Source organism: Rhagoletis zephyria, unplaced genomic scaffold, assembly GCF_001687245.7.
Source record: "Rhagoletis zephyria isolate East Lansing unplaced genomic scaffold, Rhagoletis_zephyria_1.1 Rzeph_scaffold_02177, whole genome shotgun sequence".
NCBI lineage: Eukaryota > Metazoa > Arthropoda > Insecta > Diptera > Tephritidae > Rhagoletis > Rhagoletis zephyria.
In genome coordinates this window covers 5,245-21,764 of record NW_016159261.1, presented here as the reverse complement: position 1 = coordinate 21,764, position 16,520 = coordinate 5,245, and the positions used below count along the sequence as shown (strand labels likewise).

The 16,520-nt window shown below is 35.4% G+C and overlaps 1 protein-coding gene across 1 annotated transcript in view; it reads left to right on the top strand.

Moving 5' to 3' along the window:
- LOC108366171 (alpha-tubulin N-acetyltransferase 1-like) overlaps positions 1–8,736 on the top strand; it is a 41,952-nt gene extending 33,216 nt beyond the window's left edge. The window contains exon 3 of the mRNA XM_017620488.1: positions 7,996–8,736. Coding sequence (XP_017475977.1) covers positions 7,996–8,344 — 349 coding nt within the window. The 3' untranslated portion in view covers positions 8,345–8,736. The remainder of the gene's footprint in view (positions 1–7,995) is intronic.
- The last annotated feature ends 7,784 nt before the right edge of the window (positions 8,737–16,520 follow it).

Genomic DNA, 16,520 nt, shown 5'->3' with positions numbered 1-16,520 from the left:
TCCCACAGCTGAGGCGTGTGCACTGGCTCATTCCTGGAGCTTCAGTTTCGTGGGATCATTTCAACAGTTGTGGAACCCAGCCGCCTTCTCCCTAGCCTAAAGTCCCTACAAGATAATATTGTAGTTTGCACACTAGCTGTTCAAAGGAAACTATCAACCAACCTCAACCTGTAATTAAAACCCACTGCAAACGTCCTAAGGATCCTATACCCAGCAGCGCGTGAACGGGTTTCGGCTGCTCTGTACCCACCCTACCTTGGCTTCTATGATGGTACAGAAGCCCCATTGGACCACCTACACTCCCGCCGAAATCAGACCCAAATTATTTAATTTAACAATCCATATAAATTACTTTATTATGAGTTCAAGGCATCTTAGTACTATATGCATTAAAGTTTTTTTTTTTCTTTTTAAATACCTAACTATAATTAATACAAAGTCTTAATTACTTATTAGAAAAAAAAATATGAATTCAAAATTTCAATAACTATATATATATGTACCTATACTAATATTAAATTTGGGTGTGTTACAAAGTAGAAAACCTGACCTACCTCAACAAAAGTATCTATATGGTCATTGACCTATATTTGCTCGTATAAATATAAATATTTCTTTATTCTCATATAAATGTAAATTTACCGAAAGAGAGCAAATAGCATAAAAAGAAAGAATTTAAAAAAAAACTGGTTTCAGCATTAGCGCACACAAGGGGTAGGTTTTGGGGTTCAAACCCCCCCTAAAGCTAATAACCTCAAATACAAACTGTATCTTAAAGCTAAGAATCCAGCTCTCAAGGAAATTATAAGAAATATTTATTATAATTTCTGTTGCTTGAAAAAGCGCTTCGCTTTAGCTGTAAATTTTCATGATGAAATGAATATACGAGCATTTTTTTCTTGAGAGCTGTAAACTGATTTAAGAAATTTTGGTAGAAGAAAACTTCTTTTTCATTTCTCGTCCGTTGTTTTATATGAATTTTTGGTTTTTCTTGAAAGTTCAGTTAATTTTTTCGGTATTCGAAATATTAAAAAAAATTAGAAATCGCGAAAAATCACCATCTCTATCGAATGCCAGAAACCAGAAATCGAAAAAAGGAACATAAAAGTGGGAAAATTCGTGGAATCAATAAATTTATTTTTACTGAGTCTTATTTACAATTTTTTCTTAGGTACTTTTGAAAGTTGAGCGCATCTTGAGTTTATAGCACTTTTTATTAAACAAGTAGTTTTTAAGGAAAGAACACAACGGGCTTCAATTCTTATATTGAAATTTAGGGGTACCGTTAATTTCTTCACGATCCAATCATCGCATCTCTAAACCAAATTACGGGACGAACCTTGAGGTACCATCTTTCTACAAAAAAATTATTATTGAAATCGGTTCACATGGTCCAAAGTTACGTATTCCGGCGAATTGATAACCTCCCCTTTTTTTAAAGTCGGTTAAAAGTGTTTGAGTTCTGTTAATCTTATGTAAATAACACAACAACCAGCGATTCTCACTCATCCTGGCCCATGGTCACGTTACAACCTCCAATGATAACTTTATGGTTAGTCCTTTTATTAAAACAAGAAAACGGAAAGGTGTTTAAAAAAATATACCTAATGATTAGACAAAAATTATAGTTTAAAAAACCATCAACACGCTTCTATTACAATAAGAACTAAAAAGAAAAAATTATTGTTGATTTAAGGATTCGTTTGAGAAGGATATGAAGCTCCCCAACTTGACGCTATTTAACCTTTTAAACTAGCTTAATATAAGATTATAGTAATTGGCACGTAGTCATAGTCGACATAGAGTCCACTGTAAAGTTGATTGCAGTTATTTTTTACAGACATCCCATTGGAAACATGCAGCACCTTTTTTTCTCTAAATCATTTNGACATAGAGTCCACTGTAAAGTTGATTGCAGTTATTTTTTACAGACATCCCATTGGAAACATGCAGCACCTTTTTTTCTCTAAATCATTTTTACCCCATTGGTAGAGGGCTTCGGGTGTACGAATTTGTTGTAACGTCAGGAGTTATGGACTTACTCCAGCTGCTAGTCGCTTAAAACGTTTTCCAATCCCGTCGCAAGCAGATTTCCCATGTGAACTTGCAACAAAGTTCAATTCTGCCATTTCATTGAAGGGATTTTCGTGATTTCAGACGTTTAGTAAAGTTAATATTTATTCATATTGTTTTTATTTTATAAACACCTTTCCTCTTTCGAAAATACGCAATTTCATAAAATTTCAATGTCTATTTATCATATTGCTCGAGCCCATTAGCCCATTTGGGTACTTACAATGTTTTTATGTAAAAAAAATTTTTAAACGTTATAATCAAAAAAAAAATCAAAAAAAAAATTTTTCCTAAATTTTCTTTTATTCGTTGCACATTAATGAAAAAAATTTATTTGTTGGTGTTGGTTGATTTACAAAAAATTTATAATTAAAGCCCATAATAAGACGGAAGAAATACATTTTTTTTCATTAAGTTTCGTTAAAAGGTTTCCAAGAAACAGCACTTTAAAAAAGGTATGTATGACGCTGTCTTAAAATGAATGAATGAAATGATGAACTAGGTTACTGTGATTTGTGGCGGCAAAAAATCATATGATGTTTGTGGCCGCACTGGCGACAGTTGCCGGAGATGCATAGTTTGGATGGGTCTCCGGATCGCAAAGAGTTGAAGCACAAATTCAAAACTTTGCTCCGACTTCATAGCCATAATCGCCGGACGACGCATAACCTTGTGTGATCCTTGGCTCCGCTGACATTTCCCATCGCCAGTCGTGGCGAGGTTGTACTTTAGAGTGCGGGGTGTGTTCTTCTGCTTTGCGAACCAAGGGTAGCGTCCGATTTACAATAAAAAGTCTATTTTCTCAGTTTGAGCTAGACATTAAAGCATTGGTCATTGGTTCGATTACTGCAGTTACCCCCGCGGTTAGCGTCGATATTAGGCAATGGGGACATTTGGCAAATCTTCAATTAGCCGACCCATATTTCGGTACCCCGGGTACTGTTGATTTACTTCTTATCGTTGAGAAAGATGTCATACATGGTGGGTTTGATGAACTTCATGCCCAACTTACCCGACTTGGTTGGGTTGTATTCGGGCCAGCAACAGTTCAGAGCACTTCGAATGCAACAGTTGGAATTTATTGCACGCAGATTAGAGTCGATCCTTATTTAGATAATCTTATCTGCAACTTTTGGAAGCCTGAAGAAGTACCCGTTACATGCAAGTGCTTGGATGATCAATGCGAGCGGTTCTTTGCCACTACTCACTTATCACACTTGCCTGTGTATCTAGACATGCGATATCGCATTTATTGGATATTATAAAAGCTAAGTGAAAATTGAATAATCAAATTTAACAAAATGTTCTAATTTTTATCTTCCAACTAAATTTAAGGAAAAATAAATATGTATACAATCGACTTGTATATACGTAAATATATATAATCATACATCTAGAACCTTATCGAAAACCTACCTTAAAATCGAAAAAGTTACCGTTTTTGAAATCGGCACTTGCCACGATTTTGAACTTCACGTATTTTTACTCGGGAACATAATAAATAGTGAAAGGAGGGTACAGTGGTTAACCGTCATAGCCACTCATACAACCCTGACAACGCGACGTTCAGATGGCGAAATTATTCCGCTTACAGATCGATTTATCTCTCTGAAGAAGCTTCTGCATACCATGGCTTTAATACTGAGGTGGCTTCCGAGAAGCCATGGCTTTCGGGACCCCACAATTGATGCACAGGAGATCGATGAGGCGTTAGAGTGGCTTGTGAGGATCGATCAAGAGAATGCTTTTCTGAAAGACATTAGGTGTCTGCAGGGTGGGTTTGCGTTACCAACTTCGAGTTGTCTAATCCCGTAAACCCCGTATCTGGATGATCATGGCTTATTACGGGTAGGAGGTCGCATTACTAAATCTACGTTGATAAAAGCCCATAGGCACCCAATCATTCTTCCGAAGTCGACGGGTCTAGTCCGGCTGCTCATTAGACAGGCACATATAGACACTCTTCATGGCGGAACCCAGCTGACTCTTCAAACTCTTCGATGTGCCTTTTGGATTATACACGGGAGAGTAGCGGTGCGTAGCCTGATTCTCAAATCTGTCGTTTGTCGTCGCACCCGACGTGGTGCTGTCTTAATGCAACAAATGGCTTCGCTACCTCGACATCGTGTCAATGCGGCCGGGGCCTTTATCGCATCCGGAGTTGATTACTGTGGTCCGTTCAACTTGCGTATTGGATCCAAAAGATCGCGGACTACGGTAAAAACATACTTAGCTATTTTTATTTGTATTTCGGCGAAAGCTGTACACATTGAGGTGGCTGATGATCTCTCCATACAGGCTTTTTTAGACGTGTTTACTCGGTTTATTAGCCGGCGAGGGCCCTGCAGGAATTTCTACAGCGGTCGTACGAGCTAAGCAAGTTCTGAAGGAAGATTTGGCTGTCGGCGATGATCGAAATATCAAGTCAGCGGAACTTAGTTCGCGTAGTCGGCACGCAAGCCTTGTGGTACTCCCATCATTAACATTGGCGACTCACATCGAAGCCTGTTAGAACTCTCGGCCACTCTTATCGTTGTACGATGACCCTGAATACAGGTATGCCATAACTCCCGCAGACTTTTTAATAGGGTTTCCGATAATGGCCATCCCAGAGCCAGACGTTTCGGAGATGCCCGCCAATCGAGTGAAACATTGGCAATGGTTACGGCAGTTGCATGAGGAGTATTTGGCAACCTTATAGACTAGAAGCAACGACGTGTTCCCAACATAAAGGTGGGTGACATCGTGGTAGTACGCCAAGAAAATTACTACCTACGCATTGGAGGCTGGGACGCGTTACTAAGCTCCACCAGGGCACCGACGGAGCCGTACGATATGTAGCACTTGCAACCGCTCAAGGGTCTTGCACCAGGGCCGTGCAAAAGCTGTGAAATTTTATGGAGAACTAACGTTTCAACCGGAGAGGATGTCTAAGATTCTGCGCCATTTGAATCACCCTGTAATTTAATATTTCGTTTTATCTATTCTTTATATTCTGGGTGAATTGGTCTTTCATTTTCTGAATTCCTTCTAAACTTGGACATTTAATAAATTGGATGTGCGATTAAGCTGAGCTTACGTTTTTTAATAAACAGGGGTTATGACACCTTATAAGAAGTGACATAAACACAAGTAAAAAAATCGGCTTTCCATTACTGTATAAGGAGTAACATATTTCCAAATTTTAAAATTGGAGTTATATCACTTGCCATAGTACCCACAAATCGAAGGAGAAGCTCGTCTAAAGACTAACATATGTGTAAACGCCATTCTATTATTATTATGATATATAATCTGTTCCAACAGCAGTCCGGTTTATAGGATTTATTCAGAACTTACAGGAAGTCGTTTCTATAGACATAAAACCTGTAAGTGGGAGAGTAATTGAGCAATTGTTCCTAGTCAGAAGTTACAAGATTTAGTCCGGAGTTTTTTTCCTGTATGTTCATGAAAAGTGTCAAACATTCCCAGGGTAGTATTTGTAAACAAAAACAGAACGCGGTGAAAGCAAAGAACCTAATGTTTGTTGCAAAATGGAAGTAAACAACGAAAGATTTGAATATGTATAGATTTTAATAATCAATTAGTGATATTTCAGCCAAATCAGTGTTGTACCAATGACTTGCGTTCCCGTACACTTTTGCATCTGCTCTCCTTCTACTCTCACTTGAGAGAGTAAAATTGTAGTTTGCAACGGAAAAGAGCAACAGTCTGGCGCGAGTCCTTGGCCCTCAGTCATAAAAAGTGAACTTAGGCTCCGAGGATTTTCAGAACAAATTCTTGAGCTTAAGCTTACTTAAACAGTGCAAAAACTTAGTCTCAGCTGAGGCTCACTTTTTATACATGAGGCCCATGTCACAACATAGATTATGTAAATTTTTTCGGGATGGAAACAAATAAAGTCATGTAGGAAGCAGTGCTTAAGACTTTCAACAATAATGATGTAGTAATTATATTATGGGTACTCATCTAAACTCGTAAATGGCTCGTAGCCGCGTAAACTTCGTAAATAAACCAGTTTTCTTTACGAAATTAAGTAAGTTTACGGGGTTTAAATGGTAACAAAGCATTTATGCCTTTCGATAAATTGCCCTATTATTTTATTAAAAAGAAAAATGTAAATTTATTTTTTAATTTAAGTAAAAAAGTAATCTCATTTTAGTGCAAAGTTTTTGCATTAAGATCAAATCCGCTGTTATTGTGGGACCCTGCACTTTTACATATTAACCGACTTCAAAAAAGGAGGAGGTTATCAATTCGTCGGAATATTTTTTTATGTATGTTTCCGCATAACTCTGTTTTTTTTTTTTTTTAAGGAAAGGCGGTACCTAGAGGTGGTCCTGCAGTCATTTGGTGTTGATCCTATCATTGATCAAATTAACGGTACTCTTAAATTTTTGTATGAGAATTGAAGCCGGTTTTTTGTTTTGCTTAAACCTTACTTGTTAAGCTTATATTTTGCTTTAAAATGCATTTCAAATGAAATTAATAAAGCGGTTTCTTAAATAAAGCATTACCATTTTTTACTCATCTTATTTTATGTTTAAATATAACTCCATTAACCAATTTATAGAATTTAGCTCCTTTACTGAAAAAGCTTACACTGAGAAAAAAACGCGTTGTAATAATAAAAAATTTTTATTTAATTACCGTTTGAAAATGCTCGTATTTTAATCACGTGAAAAATGTTAACAAAATGGATTTTTCCATTGTACATACACTACGTATAATGGAAATATTCAATTCAAATACGCTCATATTAAAATTAAGCATTTTTCACTGCACGGCTGGCGTTTTGCACGCTTCGGATGCTTTTTATTACCTTCCTTTTATTAGCTCGGGATGTAACTATGTAATATTATAATAGGGAGGTTCTAGTTTTTTAAACTATAATCATATGTAATTAAGAAAGTATATGCACATACACACATACATGGTATGACATAATGCACTAATCGCGCGCTGTGATGTAGATTCAAACTCAACATTTGAAAACACACTTACATGTATGGGTGTAGCTGAGTGCGCAAAGACGCTTGATACAATTGGTTCCTGCCAAGAGGGCTCGGGTTCAATTACCATCAGACATATCATAAAATAAAATTTGTTTTTTCTTAACTATAATTTCGTATAACGAAAAAGCATCTGGGCACTTCACAACGACATACTTTATAACGTACATACTCAAATTTAAAACGAGTTGTGTTGGTGCTTTTTCATATGCGTATCTTTTGAAATTTAGCACGTTTTTTTAATTCTAAAATTTTTTCCCCAGTGTAGATATTTCACTTTCGGATGCAATTTAAATTCTTAAAATATCTTTATTAGTTCAAAAAATATAATTTCTGCGACGAAAAAAGTCGAAAGGCCCAAAAGTGCAATGCTGGTGTTTAAAGGGTTGGATACAGGGCTGTACGATTACTCGAGCAAGTTGTTCGGTTAGCCGACTACTCGGGTAATCAAGATCTTGATAACTCAAAACGATGATTAATCGAGTTACTTAAAATACGATTACCCCAAAAAATGAATTTTGCTCTTCAAAAGAGTTAATGACTCAGTTTACCCATAATGTTAATTAATCATAAATCAAATTACTCAACTATTTCACTTTTTGGTTAATCAAAATCTTTATTACTCGAGTAACCGAACTTTTGAGTAATAATAATTTCCAATTAATCGAATAATTGAGTTATTTATTTTATGATTTTATGATTAAAAATATGTTGAATAATCGAATATTCGCACAGCCCTAGTTGAATATAAAATGATATAAAAGCCTGAAAATAAACTAAAAATAACATTTAAAGATTTAAAATTATTAAGTATGTATGTATGTATTAAGTATGTATGTAAGTATGTTTTATGTACTAACAATACAATTCCATCGTTTTAATTTTTATTACTATATTCCTATGTTTACAGAGACGTTGTAGTAGGACTTTTAAAAGTTGGCACCAAAAATTTATATCTGTTTGATAGTCTGGCTCAGACAAAGAAAGTCGACAATTCTCCTTGTATACTTGATTTTTACGTCCACGAATCCCGACAGCGCACAGGACTTGGAAAGAAATTATTCGACATTATGCTGGCTGAGGAAAATTGGATTCCAGTTAAATGCTCCGTTGATAGACCATCTGAAAAATTGTTACAATTTTTAAAGAAACACTATGGTCTGGAAATCATTATACCACAGGCAAATAAATTTGTGCTCTATCAGGGATTTTTCGATGACGATACAACTGCGAACAGGTACATTTATATCCCGAAATAAAGGTGAGGCTTGTTCGAGATGCAATCACAACCGCAGTGTTGCGAGAATTATTAAAGTAACACGCTCGGTGGGAATTACGAAACACGTAATCAGTAATGCCGCTTTTATTACGTGTCTCGAACAGGCCCGTGTTGACACCATCTGTTTTTCTGCAAAGTATTTTAATTTTGTAAAATGAATAAAAATTATGACCCCATACAGTGATCGGACTTCTACACATTGTGGTAGATCTGCCACTTTTTTGAGTACCTACCACATCTACCAGCCAAGGTCTGAAATCTACCACATATTCGCGTTTTGAAGAAGTTTCATTTTTGCTCGATATAATGATATAGTACAAGATTCCGTATTCCCGACGGCGATGAAATTGCTCAAGTAAAAGTAAACAAAGCCGAATGGGAGGATAAAATAAACTGTAAAATAGTGAATTTTCTCAATAATCAATTTTTAAAATGCAAAATGTATGATTTACAAAAAGAATTAATAGCAAAAATGTTAAAAAACGGCAATTTTTGTGAAAGTGTTAGCAAATTTAAGTGCATCTAAAGTTTCTGAGGCGTTGTTTATTTTTACTTGAGAATTGTCAAAATCGGTAAATCCCAAGTAGCGGTTTCTGCAACCTGCCACATTTGTTCGCTACATCGCGATGTGATAAAAAGAAGTTTGCAGAAATCTCTTAAAATATGTTCGAAAGATATCTTGATACGGAAAAAACTGCTTTACACTGTCAAGGAAAACATTTCCAAAACTCAACCCAATTTTTAGCAACTTCAGTCTCGCACTTTATTATACTAAAATAATTTTTTTTTAGAGTCTAAATAAAAAGTTTGCAATTTAGGTGAAACTTCCAGATCTTTTCTTTAATTTTTGTACAATGTGTAGCAGTATCGATATTATACATATATGTACAAACATAAGTCGGCCATCACTAGTTACTGTAAATAACCCCTAGATTAAGTTGTATTTATTTCGTCACACTCTAGCTTTAAGTTACAAAACTATTTATAATAGCTTGTTGATTATGTCTCACTCTCGCACTAAGATATAAACCCGCTAATAGCGAACGAAGACCATTAAAGAGTTGCCGAAAGACAGTCGNTATTTCGTCACACTCTAGCTTTAAGTTACAAAACTATTTATAATAGCTTGTTGATTATGTCTCACTCTCGCACTAAGATATAAACCCGCTAATAGCGAACGAAGACCATTAAAGAGTTGACGAAAGACAGTCGTGGTACTAGGGATGGGTAGTGGGGGGTTGAAATTCGATTTTTTCCGAATTTCGAACATTGCCCAACCATTCGATTATTCGATTCAAAATTTGGTGGTGCAAATTCGATTTAATTCGATTTTTTTCGAATTTTCGAAAAAAAATTTTTATTTCAACTTCTGAATCGAGTTCGGAGATGTTTGCGTTAAATATTTAACACCAAGTCATAAAATCTGTATCGTTCGTTCAATTTAAAAAAAATGAAGTGTTAAATTCAAATAATCGCTTCCGCAGATGTTTACGTTAAATATGTTACACCAAGTCATAAAATCTGTATCGTTCGTTCAATTTAAAAAAAATGAAGTGTTAAATTCAAATAATCGCTTCCGCAGATGTTTACGTTAAATATGTTACACCAAGTCATAAAATCTGTATCGTTCGTTCAATTTAAAAAAAATGAAGTGTTAAATTCAAATAATCGCTTCCGCAGATGTTTACGTTAAATATGTTACACCAAGTCATAAAATCTGTATCGTTCGTTCAATTTAAAAAAAATGAAGTGTTAAATTCAAATAATCGCTTCCGCAGATGTTTACGTTAAATATGTTNCTTGTTGATTATGTCTCACTCTCGCACTAAGATATAAACCCGCTAATAGCGAACGAAGACCATTAAAGAGTTGACGAAAGACAGTCGTGGTACTAGGGATGGGTAGTGGGGGGTTGAAATTCGATTTTTTCCGAATTTCGAACATTGCCCAACCATTCGATTATTCGATTCAAAATTTGGTGGTGCAAATTCGATTTTTTTCGAATTTTCGAAAAAAAATTTTTATTTCAACTTCTGAGTCGAGTTCGGAGATGTTTGCGTTAAATATTTAACACCAAGTCATAAAATCTGTATCGTTCGTTCAATTTAAAAAAAATGAAGTGTTAAATTCAAATAATCGCTTCCGCAGATGTTTACGTTAAATATGTTACACCAAGTCATAAAATCTGTATCGTTCGTTCGATTTTCAAAAAGGAGGATATTACCATGTTCTGACCGACATCGAAAACATGTTTTCGTTGCTAAAACTGGTTTTCGACTTAAAACTTGTGTTTTCGTCCATGTAAAATCTGTCAAACGAAAACCAGTTTTCGCTGAAAACTACTTGAAAACTCACGTTCCACTCATTCCAATCGGTGACTTCACTAGTTTTTTTCGATTATTTGTCGAAGTGGAAGTCATATTTTATCATCTTTAATACGCCATTTCGGATATATTGTTAATTGACTATAAGAAATGAGGATGTAAGAAATGTCAATGAAAACACTAACAGCCGGTGTGAACAGCCTTCAGCCCACAATCCCAAAACACGTTTTCAAAGTGTTTTCGTTGTCGAACAGAACATGGTATAGGTGTCAAATAAAACGGCTTGCACTGTAAATGTGTAATATGGTTTTAGTTTTGTGCCATATCACATTAGGTCAAATGATTACTTATATAGCTTTATTTTAATGTACTTATATAGCTTTATTTTAATGTAAACGGATGGAAACAGTTAAGAAAAGTGTACAGGCAGTAAATAACATGTAAAAACATGACTTGGCTTTCGTAAAACAGACTTTTTTAAGTTCAAATGATGAGTATATGTGTTTAGGTAGTTCTCGAAGACATTGTCCAAATAGCTTGGTTTTCAAACAAACTATTTTCTTACCATACTCAACCCGAAGGGGGTTGAGCTACATAAATAAAACAAGTATGGTCATATGTACATAATGGGTTTCTTCTAGGGATTAAAAAAAAAATATTATCGAAGTCCCTTAATAAACAAAAAAATATATACTACATGTCTCGCAGATATGCCTTGAGGAGAGATTCCTAAAGCAGTTAGTCTTCATGAAACCCTTCATTTTCACTTAAGATTTTTCCCAAATTGTCCACCTATATTATTTATATTCAGAATGCAAATGCTGCATTATAACACATTTACTAAAAACCGCTCGATTCGCTCGNTTAGTCTTCATGAAACCCTTCATTTTCACTTAAGATTTTTCCCAAATTGTCCACCTATATTATTTATATTCAGAATGCAAATGCTGCATTATAACACATTTACTAAAAACCGCTCGATTCGCTCGAGGATTTGCCTTTTTGCGAAGGCTGCTTATCAATAGTCTTTGCGAATCGGCGGGAGTGTCTTTGAAAAATAGCTATGCTACAGGAGATGAAATGCAATCCAAATTGAGGCTGGTATTTGTTTTGCTATCACATACTTCCATCTTCCATTTTCACTATTTATCACCATTAAAATGGACTATTTACCACCATTAAGATGTAACCAAATTTTGACAGCTGCTGTTGTTGTACAGCGTTACTTGCGGCCGGGTATAATACTAAAATTTAGGCTAAGTTATTTTCAACGAAAGGAAGGACAGAACCGCAAATTTTGGGGATAGCCAAAAATTCGGGTAAAATGTTAGCTTTCGCATTTTAGCATATTTAAGCCATAGCGAAAGTTAGAATGCGGCTGCTGGTCGACACAGTTGGCTTTGATTTCTAAAACAACTTCATCAGTAAGAAACGGGATAATAACTCCATAATTTTCTTCTTTGTTTTATAAATAATGGCAAAAAATACGCGTTTTTTTCTAAGAGTTTCATGAAACTTTCGCAAATATCATCAGCACCAAATTTGTTTTTCAACATGGTTGATAACCGAAGAAAGCCTTTCTTTGTTTGAACATCCAATCAGCCAAACTACAAACATCTCGCCTTTTGTAATAGCATGATAGCCCAGAAAAAACTGTTTTTCTTGAAAACGGCTAAAAACGCCGGCTTAAGTAAAATAAGATCAACTCATTACATCCCAGTTTATCCATTTCCATTTTGTTTGCCGAAAGTTAACAAAATTGTAAAGCTTACATTAAATCATAAATGGAAATAAACCAGAAAAATTTTGAGGTTATGCAAATAAGACAGTTTGTTTTGCAAACAAATGATAAAAAGTCACTTTTTTTAATTTAGGACACAGATTCTCACTTATATTTGTGTTTTACATTAAAAATGTTTCCTTTAATAATTCCAGTTATGAGAATTTTCGTTATGACTCCTCGATTTATGCAGCTAGGAACATGAAATTTTGCAGTACTTCCAACGATATTCAACAGAATTCTTACAGTAAAAATAACAAAAATCGGGTTACTTTTACATATAGCTCCCTTCATCAGCGTAGCCAGAATGAAATTTAGGAGGGGGAGGGGAGGGCTCGACCCTATTAAGCTGGCATTTCAGGGTACTATTTTATATATATATATAAGGAAAATTTGAAAGTTAGGGGGGGGGCTCGAGCACCCCCCCTGCCCCTACCTGGCTACGCTCATGGCTCCCATACAACTGATTGTTCAGATATGAGATTCTATGTTATAACTTATAAATATATGCAGCTAGAAACATGATATTTCGCACTATTTTCACTTTATCAACAGATAGTTTACAGTAAAATTAATAAAGATCGTGTCACTGTAACTTATTATTGCCTCCATATAACTGATGGCTCAGATATTGAGTTTTAATGTAAAACTAATTTATTTGGACAGCTAAAACCGATAAATTTCGTAAGCTATTGTATAAATAATAATACAAAGTCTACTGAGAAAATTGTCAAAATCTATGCTGCATAAGCCTTATCTCGTATACCTTATCTTCCTGTACTAGTTTTTGTGATATATCTCCTTTATGTAGGAAGCTAAACCCATTAAATTGTGTTACCGGTTTACATACCGATCACACAGCAGTGAAAGTCACTTTGATTGGTGCTATATAAGGTATATCTTCCATACCTCTAATTGATTAGATACGATTTTTTATATATGTAACTCCTCTATCTATGTGTGCTGTGAATATATAAATTTTTTCAAATGCAGTAATCTGTTAAAGTAAAGTTTTCAGATGTTCATGAAAGGTATGAAGCCTTCGGCATAGCCGAAGACAGCGCTGCTCTTACTTGTTCTTAGCTAACTTTGGTATGAGCATAAGTATAGCTTCCTTCCAGTCGTGTGGGTAAATACCCGTTTTTAAAATATTGCTATAGGTTAGGTTATGTTAAGTCGGCGGCTCTTAGAAGAGTTCACTCTTAGGCCACAAAGGCCCATTGCGATGCTCAGGGGGGTTTTCCCATGCCTATCCCTACATGTCTTTGAACCATTTCGATTCTCTGGAGAATCCAAGTAGTCCTTCCAGTGGACCTTTCCCTAAGGTATCCAGGCTCTCGAAGAAATGGTCCCCAAGAAACTTGAGGCATTTCCTTCGGAGTGCTGGACATTCACAAAGGAAGTAGTGGACAGATTCTACCTCTGCTATAAAGCTGGCACAATCTTATTTTGAAGACGCTTGACGAATTTTGTAGCGTGGCATAAGTTATTTTATCCTTCCCATTTCCTTGAGCATTTTTGAGCGCTAGATGTAATTCCGCGAGTGTTACTGCATCTACAGTACCATTTAAATCATTTCCAACGCTTTCGCAATCGTCAACATTCATACTCCATTTTTTTTGTATAAGGCAGGCTTTCCCAAAGCGGGTGCCGCAAGCATATGCCTGGGGTGCCGCTGGTGGCTAGAATATACTAGTGGTGCTAGCAAATTCTTTAAACTTTCCGGTTTGATCAAACTTCAACATGGCGGCCAGAAAATCAAAAAATTTTGGTTTTTATTAAAATTGCCTTTACGTTTTGTCACCGAAAAATTGAATCAGAAAAATTGCTGAAAACGTACCCTTTTCACAACAATTTTCGGTACTTTCGTAGAGCTAATCAGGGTTGCCGTTTTGGGCTTTTCCTGCCAAAACTGGTAGGTTTTTTCTCGTTGGTAGGATTGTAGGGCGCTTAAAATTTAGGTAGGTTTCTTTCTCATAAAACAGAAAACATCTCTGGTTTGTTGTAATGTGTCACTTTGTCAGCACTGTGAGTAGGCTTGTCAAATTTGGACAATATCAGTTTTACCCTCATTCTGTTTCTTGGATGAGTCTAACTGTTTGCCAAATACCTTAAAAAACTCGTTGCTTACTGTCATAGGCAGAATTTCGCCAATTTCCTTCGGCGATTCTCTGAACTCCATATACGCTGTAAAAAGGTGAGTATCTAAAGGGATATCGGGTGATTGATTGATGGACGTAAAGGCAGGTTTATAAATCAGATATTTTTCTTTGAAATGCAGTGGCGAATCGATAATTCAACAATGACAAGGTTGTTAAAATATATATTTTAAATGGCAGTAGAAGAGCGATTCAAATGCATACTACATAACAAATGTATGTGTTTACATAATATGTTATTCTTGATTTATTTATTTTATTTATTTATTTATTTATTTATTGACAGTCTTTAAGACCTATAAAAAATCGTGTCAGTTACATTATAAACTTATTTAATTTAATTTATTGCTCTTCTACTAATACTATACATTAACATTTTTCTTATTTTCTTTTCTAATTTTTACTTATTTTCAAATACATACTTTATACATTTATACATATTAATTTATTGTACAATTAATTAATTAATTATACGTACATTATAGCCTCGGGTTGGATAGCTGGCGAGGCCTAGTCTCCAGTCTATCTTTATGTTCAGCAGGCGAAAAGGCCTAGTTTCCGCTCTGCGTCAATAAAGGCGTTTACCATGGTCGGAAAGGCCGAGTTTCCGATCCATGTTCTTTTCATAATTATGTTGCTGTGAAACGGGCGGAAAGCTCTAGTTTCCGCTCCGTACTACGAACGAGCTGTTGGGCATGGTCGGAAAGGCCGGGTTTCCGATCCATGCTCGTAACTCCTCTCATATGCTATTATCTTGTTAGAATGGGGAAGCCCAATAGCAATCTTATATGTGTTTTTTGCAATGCCCGTATAATAAACTTTTGAATTTTTGTAAGCTATTGCAGCTTCTCATATCTACGGGCAGTTCTTAAACATTTTTAAACCTTTATAGTACAAATCTCTCTTTTGAATTTCCGTCTGGCAAAATGGAAGTTTAAAGTTATCCCTGACTCTGGTTTCATAGGTGTGAGTGTGACTGCAGTACCAAAAGTTATCACTCAAGTATTTCGGAAGGGTTCCATTCTTTATATTATAAATAAACTTCATTGTATGGAAAAAGATTAGTTGTTTCACATTTAACCAGTTTAAATTGTTCAGCATTGATGAAATGCTGGTATCGTATCGGGCGTTAAGTATGTGCCTCATAGCTCTATTTTGCATTTTTTGTAGTCTCTCTATATACGACTCAGGTGTTATAAACAGGATAGTGGGGCAGTATATAAAACGTGGCTCAATAATTGATCTGTAAACCATAATTTTATATCTTCTACTTAGATGTTTACATGTCCTTTTCATAAATCCAATTTTTTTCGACGCTTTGTTGACGGTATACTCAATGTTATCATGGAATTTTAATTTATTATCAATTAAAATACCAAGATATTTAATTGTAGTAACCTCTGTAATTTTTTAATCCCTAACATGTAAATTGTGTCGCCCTAATCTAGTTTTATTTGCTGAAGAAATTATCATATATATATAGATCATACACGAAAATAAAAAGAAAACAACTTATTGTTAGTCATACACATTTTCAGTATATCGGAAGATCTCACAGACTTCGTATCGCGCAGATTTTTCCCCAGCCCGGCGGCTCCTAGACCCGGACATTTGTCAAGCTTATTTTTACCTTACTTATTTATGTATCTATATTCATAATTAATATGTGTATGCAAATGAGTGATGTATAAAAATTCTACGCCGGACTTTTATTTTCTGCTACGATTTTTACATCCGTAGGCTTTATTAAAGCTATAAACTATGCGACCATTGTTGTTTGTTTGCCATTTTTTCGGTTTTTCGCAATTTATTCGAAATTTTAAGGGCGTGGAAGTCCAACGGACCTCAGATTCGGGTTCAGCGGATCGAATTACATCTCGGTACGTGGGTCTG